The 8,884-nt window shown below is 47.1% G+C and overlaps 1 protein-coding gene across 1 annotated transcript; it reads right to left on the minus strand.

The window, feature by feature from the left end:
* Positions 1-4,643: 4,643 nt before the first annotated feature.
* On the minus strand, positions 4,644-8,505 carry aar2 (AAR2 splicing factor). Its single transcript, XM_056274515.1, has 3 exons — positions 7,373-8,505; positions 6,940-7,169; positions 4,644-5,275 (listed from the first exon to the last, which is right to left on the minus strand). The coding sequence occupies exons 1-3, from the start codon at positions 8,133-8,135 to the stop codon at positions 5,108-5,110; spliced, it is 1,161 nt and encodes a 386-aa protein (XP_056130490.1). The 5' UTR covers positions 8,136-8,505; the 3' UTR covers positions 4,644-5,107.
* Positions 8,506-8,884: the final 379 nt, after the last annotated feature.

The raw sequence follows: 8,884 nt of genomic DNA on the forward strand, positions 1-8,884 counted from the left end.
TGAGAGAGAGAGAGAGAGAGAGAGAGAGAGAGAGAGAGAGAGAGAGAGAGAGAGAGAGAGAGAGAGAGAGAGAGAGAGAGAGAGAGAGAGAGAGAGAGAGAGAGAGAGAGAGAGAGAGAGAGTAAAGGCTGTGGCTGTTTGCGTGTCACTCAGAAACCTTCACAGCCATTCGTCCTGATTGGTAACACCGCTCGGCTCACTACACCTCCACTCGTAACTTGTTTTTTTCGTTCTTCAAGGTAATTTATAGCCCAGCTGTCCCGTCCCGTCCCGTCCCGTCCCTGCGCTGCACAACGAAGGCACCGACACGGCGCTCACATGCACACACCTTTTACCAGAGTATAGACCGGCCCGTGTTCTAACCCCCGGCTTTTATTGCTTAAGCAGATCACTCTAACAGAACATATTGTTCACGCATTGCACACACACATTCTCTTGCTCTCGCTTGCTCCCCCATCCCCCTCCTCTCTCCCCCATCCTACCCCCCCCCCCCGGTGTGTTTGAAATTTCCAGGAGGCTTTTTCGGCCGAGTCCATCCATCGCTCTCTCTGCTTATAGCCCCCCCCTCCCCCCGTATGCATGGTATGTCTGGGCACCAGAGCTCAAAGTTTGTGCCTGCTCATAACCACACACACACACACACACACACACACACACACACACACACACACACACACACACATAAACGCGCACACGCTGGGAAAATGTACACGTGCCTGCCTCAGGTTTGGGTCATGCGAGTCAGACATGTGAAGCTGCGCTGGTTCAAGAGCTGAACAAAGAGGAACGTAAAGTAATCACAAGTTGGTCATCAACACAAGCTTTGAACCCGGGGAAGGAGGAGGAGGGAGGGCGGGAGAGGAGGGGAGGGGAGAGGGGCTCTCCTTTGGGAAGTAGGGAAGGACTCAACCACACACACTACACGCGCTATATGCTCGCGTGCTCGCGTGCACGCCCAACATGCTGCCTCGTTGTTCATTCCGGAGTTGCTCATTTCATTTCCATCTGGACTTATTCATTTTGATAACTACAGCTGACAAAGCGGGGGGGGGTGCACCATTTACCATTCACCGTTACACACACGGGTCCCGCTCCTACACACGAACACACAACCGCCGCAGCTCTGTAAACACACGTTTGGCTCATAGGCCACAGGTGTCGCCGTGAAACAGTGAGAAGACGTTGGACAGCGCGCGCACGCGCACGCGCGCGCACACAGTCTTCCCCGCTCCCTTGCCGACAGCTTCCCGCAAGTAACCATGGGAACGTGGTCAATTTACCAAATCCCCACCCTCTGACAAGCCATCCATTACAACGACGCGCCGTGCATGTTGACAAAGCGGTGACGTAGTAAACCAGCTTTCCCGTCCATGTGTGAAGGCCGGGAGGGGGAGGAGGAGGGAGGAGAACCGGCGGGAGAGAGAGTCTGGTTAGTGTGCACGAAGCAAGACAGGAGAGACGCGCGGCCGCAGCGATGTTGCCCCCCTCGCCGCGTGCGCACGGCAGATAAACACGGGCTAAGTAGCTTAGCGGAGAGCCCTTAACACTTAGTATGCGCCGAAGCACAAGGCAACCCATGACTGACAGTCCGGCTCCCCGCTTTGTGCAACATAGTATTCAACCTTTTCAGCCGAGCTGGTTCTGCCGTCTCGCCGAAACCCCCCTCCCCCTCCCCTCCCCGCCTTCAATTTCCAGCGTTTAAAGCATGCGAGATAAGCTAAAAGCCCATTTCCGCTACAGCGCACATCGAAGTCAGTCCACGGTAACCTCGTTTGCTCATTTAGAAACGGATGCCTGACTAATCAGAAACAACAGGGAGAATTAATAATTTCATTGATGTCATACGCGAAACAAAAACCCGATAAAAATAATCCACGTTAAGATCTGAGTCGGCGCTCGGTCGCGGAGTCGCTCCTTCACGCGCGTGCGCAACACACGCGCACACACACGTAGCGGAATACGGGGGCAGCCGGGAATCCGCCGCAGCGGTCGCTACGCACGCACACGCAAGCGCGCACGCACACGCACGCGCACACACCAACGTCCAGTTTCCTTGCTGCAGTGTGGATGGGGAGTGGGGGGGAGCAGAGTGGGTAAGAGAGCGAGAAAGGGAGAAACAGAGGGGCCTGTGTTTACACTGGCAGAGCGGAGCAGCTTGTGAGCCCCATGGAAATGGCCGGCCCACATCTAATGGAGAGAAAGCCCCGCTATGACTGACAGGGCTTGCTATGCTTTGAGGCTCTGCACAATCAATGCGGCTCATTCCCAAAACGCTTCAGCCCCCGGGGTAGCCACACCAAATGAAACAAATCAGAGAGATTAAAAGGAAATGGTTGCCATACCAGGGCCATGGCATGAGGATTTTACAGAGGGCAAAGGCGGCGGGGTGGGGGGGGGGGTGCATACTGAGCAGAATGCAGGAAATGCAGCGAGTTGCTCGCTGACTTGACGCTCGCAGTAATTCCTGCACTGAAGGAAGGGTTGAAATGTCCCTGGATATCCCAGTAGTGACACTGCTGCAACTCCTTTCATCAACAGAGTATTTCAACCCTACAGAGGAAGATGAAACTACAAATGAAAACGATTTTTGCTCTTTATGTTTCTTCTGGAAGTTATGTTCAGAAGGACGTCGCCTCATCAAGGTGCTCGGCGTGGACCAGAGCGACATCGTGGATATTCCTTTGTGACGTTTGCCAGTTCCGAAAAGCAAATTCACTCGGGGTCATATCCACAATGCCCTCTTGTCTTTAGGGAACAGAGGAGACTTCTCTGTGTTGGTATCTGGACCACAGTCAACAGGCCTGGACTCTACTGACTCAGATAATTACATTAGATGGCTTTCGCCCTGTTCACAGCAGGTTCGCGGCTCTGGTCCGGCTACACTGAGTTGAGACGTAAAGAAGAAGACCAGCTGAAGTGATAGTTCAGGAATGGCAGAGGGGAGATGAAAGGACGAATAGATTGATGGACCAACAGGCAAACATAAGGTCTGCCCCCATCCATCAAAATCATGGAAAGGATGTGCCCTCTGTTTCTCTGGGAAACATCCAGTCACACACACACACACACACACACACACACACACACACACACCACCATCATCTAATGAATAGCATGTAATTAGGTTATCCAGTTAGTTTGAGCATTGCTTTTGTATCCCACCCCAACTCCTCTGCCAGCCACCCCTCAACAAACTTAGGCCAGCTGTATTGTCCTTATCGCTACACTCACACAACGGCTGTCACGTTCACTGGATGTGTTTAACTTTAACTGACATTTCCCAGCGCACAACAGGGCCGGAGAAATAAACCATCTGAAATGCAGGATGACATGGGAGTTTCACACGACACCAAATCCTGGATTCTGTTTCTCCCCAGCACTGAAGGTCGCAACTACTGATTCTGCTTGAATGTTGTGCAAACACCCACATGTTGCAGTGATGCGCTGCACCTCAGGCTGAAACATATAATGGACTGAAGTCCAAAATGCGGTTAGTGAGGACACAGTAAAACAGGCCCAAACTCGTAAACATTGTGATTGTAGGTTATACTGGATTGGTCTACCAAAGTAACCGTCTCTAAAGTCTGAAGGCAGGGCCCTTGGGCGCCATCTAGTGGACAGCATTATCCACTGCCTTTTTTTTCTGGTAACAGTGATTTTGCAGGGGGGGGAATATATATATGGAAAGGACTCAACAAGACACAACAAAGTCAATTCACAAAAATTCATTGCCAGGTGTTGCATCCTTCTTTGACATTCTCTGCCTTGTGGCATGGGCGGTAACGTGCCGAAATTATCCATTTGCAGATATGTGGAGACACTGCTGCCAGTCAATATGGAAATGTTTGTTGAAGGGACTGTGAAGCCAGAGTCATCACATCAAAACCTAGTAAAATACCTGAAAATGAGAAAACATAGGGATGGGTTTGATAACCGGTCAATACAGCATTCAAACCTATTTTGGGGTCTTTACATTGACTGGTGGGAATGCCAGCAGAAAAGGAAAGTTAAAATCAGCTGCCGTGGAGTATGTTGGTGGTTCTCCAATACGGTTGCATGCACTTTCAAGCAAGGAATCCACCTTATCACCCTATAGAGGACTAGGGAGACTGATCACTAAAATACTTGTTAGTAATCTGCTCTCATTTGAATCTCAATTAGAAGCATTTTTCTCTGGGATAAAAATATCATTATCAAGGCATGAGGGGCCATCTAATGATGTGAGGAGCATGGCAAGCGCGTTAGCTACACGCCGTTGCCTTCTAAATCATAATAAACAAGTCTGTCTGAGCCCTTTTATGAAACAGCATCTTAACTAGCACAGATATGGAGGGCTCAGATACTCCCCAAATATTAATATGTTCACAGCTATTGGCAGTGACTTTTTTCAGCAGGGGAAACCATGGCACAAAAAGCATTCGAAACCGTAACAGACCCACCAGCATTCAACGGTTAAGTCTATATACTGACTTTTATTTTCTTATATCCCACAAGCCATATACAAAGTTCCAGTAGAATGAGGTGGTAGTGATGACACAGTTCTTTTAACCATAAAGTCACCTGTTCTGTGGTTGGTGTTTCTCATAAACAATTATGCATGCCATTATGCCATTATGCATGTCATAATAGACTTACAACTGCCATTTAATCATTATATTTTTAATTAACAAATATAAAAATGGCAAATCTGATACTGATTTTAATATCCAAGGCAAATAATACAAGTTATTTTAACAATGATAACGCGTTAGTAACACCAGCAAAATGCATCACTGAGAGGAATAACGTTATCACAGTACAGACAAACAAAAAACTATTTTGTTTTTTTCATTACTGGATGCAAGTGTATTATACAAGAATGTATTGGACAGTCCACATTTAAAACCCTTAAAGCATATTGCCGTGTTTCCAAACTGAATGACGGCACATTTGGAGAATGCCCCTTCTTATCAGCCAAGGTGTTCTGACCTTCAAGCCATGCACATATGCATGGCCGAGATGTTTGGCCATGCATATCTGCATCCTTCTGACATGTTTTTTTTGTGTAATTTTTTTAGCTCTTCTCCCTGTTCCTGGTTCCACTTCATATGCTGTGTGCAGAGCAGGTTCAGTCTACTGTGACACCCTCAGGCAGCTCAACAACAACAGGGGCACAGTCCTCCAAGTCTGCATCAAAGTCCCAGCGAAACTTCTTGACCAGGTAGGCTTTGAACTTCTCCGCTCTCTTGCGCAGTGTGCTGTCTATGCCGGGTGCGTTGGTACACTGGAAAAAGTCCTTGGAAAAAAAGAGTGTGGGGGGAGGGGTTAATGTTGTAGTTTTAATTAAGTTGCATATCTACATACCGTCGTTCTGTTTTTCTGATTTATGTTATAATCCTGAAGACTGATATTTTTACTTTAACTCACGGACACCTAAGGTGATACTTGGTAACTGCAGTTGCGCTCAACCAATCCAAACCCGAGACCTAGTCCAAATGAAACGGTCGCAAAGTGCTGTTCTGTCCACATCTTTACCGCCACCACCAAAAAAAACCAAAACAAAAAAAAAAACAACCCATGGTTGAACCTGTGTTTACACCATTGCTGTAGTATCTGTTGGTAGATATCTTGAATAATCTTAGTCCGTCACATCTGCTTGTTGGCCACAACAACTTTGCTTTCTCTTCAAACTCATCACTACTTGCCTTATTTTTTCCATGCAAGTCCGCTATGGTGAAGACATAAAATGCACCATATATTTTTTCCAGGCAAAGCCTTACGAGACATTAACTGTTAAAATAAGTAAATCCAAACGATTCATATATCCACTGTCTATATCTGCTTAAAGCCATTCATGGTCACGGAGGGCTACAACCTATATGCCAATAGATGTTGTGCAGAAGGCCAGGAGACTCCCTTGACAGTTGCCAGTCCAACGCAGGGTGCACACATACAGTCATTCATACACCATTCATACCTACTGGCAAATTGGGAGACTCAAGTTCACCTAACATGCATGTCTTTGTATTATGGGAGGAATCTAGAATACCCGCACGAACATGGGAAAAACATGCAAACTCAACACAGATGGGCTGGAAATGAACCAAAGACTATCTTGCTACCACTAACCCACCATGTTGCCTCAAAAACGATCATAATTTAGATATTTGTGGATTTAGCTATTCTAAATAAAGGACAGTATCTGAATCTTGAGGACGGTAGCTTTAACCAAAGCACTTTTTAGAAAAAGACCGGTGGTTTGTGTGCACTTAACGGCTGTCACACCCTAAAATGAAATCACAACAAGCAACTCAACTTTAAATAAAATCACAACTACAAAAAATAACCTTAACATCAGACTCATTATTATGCCAAGATTTGATTAACAAACATATCAAAAATTTTAAGAGTCCCATGAAACATTATGTGGCAAACCTGATGAAGCAAATTACTGTCATGTACATCATGCATTTTTGTACACAGTACAAAAATGCATGATGTACATGACAGTACCTGACTGAGAGCAGGATAAGCAGCTAAGATAATGGATGGATGGATGTAGTCTCCAGTAGCACCTGAGTAAATGTTGCCTAACTGTACAGAGATACATGGAAGTATGTCCATCCATCCATCCATTATCCAAGCCGCTTATCCAACTTATGGTCGGGATGCTGGAGCCTATCCCAGCAGTCACTGGGTGGCAGGCGAAAGTATGCAAGTATGTAAAGTATGTATGAAGGTGAACTTGTATTCTGATGTGATGACCTTGTATTTTTAAGCTTGGAGGTGACCCTGAATTTTGATGCGCAGGCTGTGGCAACACATTTCCTCTAGGACAATAAAGAATAGATCAGCCCATCTAAGCTCCTCTATTGAAAAAAAAACAAAACTACTATATTTGTGTTTGTTTTTCAGATGGATAAAATTAAATTTCACTTTTATGCCACTTTAGTTTAGTACCTGTAGTGTGGAAGTTAGAAAGTTGTTTTGAGAAACGATGTCAACAAAGAAGTCCGGTGGCACTTCTCCAAGCTGGTGGTAAAGCACAGCAATAAGACCCAGGTAAAGGTCCTTACGGGCCCGCATGGCCTCCTCTGAACGACACAGCAGAGCCAGTAGACACTTCCAGTGTTCAAAGCCCTCATACACATCTCCAATTAAGAAGCAAACAAAGGCAAACTGAAGCTCACCTGTGAGGGAAGAAATAAAAGTAGTGTAATTTAGTCTCGATTTTTAAAATGCAATGATTTTAAAACTTTTAAATTGGCTTGCCTTTCTCATAATTTAGCAAGCACTTCATCAGAAAGACCTGTCTTCCTCTTGGTCCGCAATATCAATAATAACATAATAGTATTTAACCTTATCGACAATATCAGCTCCACCATGCACTTACCTAGCACATTGAGAGGCTGCAGTTTGTAGTGCTTATTCAGCACAGTCTCAAGGGCATAGCTCAGGTCCAGGCTACACTGGGTGACCTGGGCCGGTGTAGCCCCAGGTGGGTAGGTCTGGCTGGGAATATGGGAAAAGCGCAGCTCTGTCCCCTCCCTCTGCTTCATCTTGGGAAGCTTATCTAGCCCCTCTTTCATGCTCTGGCAGGCTTTATCGTTCCTGGGCAAGTTCTGCTCTGCCCTGTCCTTTGTGTGTTTGAGCTGGAGCTCTGGAATGACATCGGCAAAGGCACATATTCGACCAGACAGGGGCTGCAACTCACTGACCAACTCCTGGGTCAGACGGTCAGTCAGGGACACCCACTTCCGCATTATCTCATAGGGGTAGGGCCCCAGGAAAGGGTCCAGTTCTCGTAAGTTGTCCCGGGTCCGACTTACCTCCTCCTCATTCTGAGAGTCCGAGAAGTTCAAATCTTCTTCTTGGGGATCCCAGGTTGCCAGCACAATCTCTCTGGGTTTGAGGGTAAGGAAGAGGCCTTTTTTGGGACCGATTTCGCCTCCACAGCTAGGGTTGTTTACAGCGCAGTAGTGGAGGAAGTGCAAGCCCGGAGGGACCATTTTAACACCACGGAAGCGAGGACCCACCTGCCAGCTTTTGTAGTCAATGCCAAGTTCTGTGCCCTGAGGAACACCAAGCAAGACTAAGGTAGCTCCCTCCTCGAACAGCCTCCGAGCAACATCTGGATCCATGTCTACGGCGGCCATGTCTGTTTGGTCCGGCAGAGCAGGTGTCAGAAAGCGCCGCGTTTTCAACTCGTTATAACAGACGGAGATCGAAGACGTGTCAAACCGACTTTAGCGTTTTGTCGCTTATTTCGGTTAAAGCCGTTTCGCCCGGGTCACCCGGCTTCTACCTTTTGACACAGTGAGCGACTGTGCACAGATAAGTTTCCGACTTTGTTAGCCGAGATATTAACTCACGGAGCATTGCCCTCTCGAACCGAATCAGACGTCGGATAGTTTGTGGTGCGCCTCATTCAAACGCTCGCCATCACACAAATACAACAAAAACAGGCGTTCGGATAACGTGCGGTACCGTCAACCGCGCGAGAAACAGCGATCCATCAAGTCTGCGCATCCGAAAAGTCCTCCCCCCCGGAACTACGCCTCTTATCAAAGGTTCCGGAGCATACGCACTTTTCTACGCGGCCGTTGGAAAGGTTTTTGTAAAGACGTCTCTGCTCGGATCAGCTCAGAAACGAACCAACAAAAGAAAGGGTTGTTTATGCTTTTATTATAACTGGTCAGTGGGTTTTTATTAAGTGGCATGTGGCATTTCAGAGGCACGTAACAAAAAGAAAAGAAAAGAAGCGCCCTTCAAGTATGTGCATCCGAGAAGTCCTCCCCCCCGGAACTACGCCTCTTATCAAAGGTTCCGGAGCATACGCACTTTTCTACGCGGCCGTTGGAAAGGTTTTTGTAAAGACGTCTCTGCTCGGATCAGCTCAGAAACG

The sequence above is a fragment of the Lampris incognitus genome, chromosome 2 (assembly GCF_029633865.1).
Source record: "Lampris incognitus isolate fLamInc1 chromosome 2, fLamInc1.hap2, whole genome shotgun sequence".
Classification (NCBI taxonomy): Eukaryota; Metazoa; Chordata; class Actinopteri; order Lampriformes; family Lampridae; genus Lampris; species Lampris incognitus.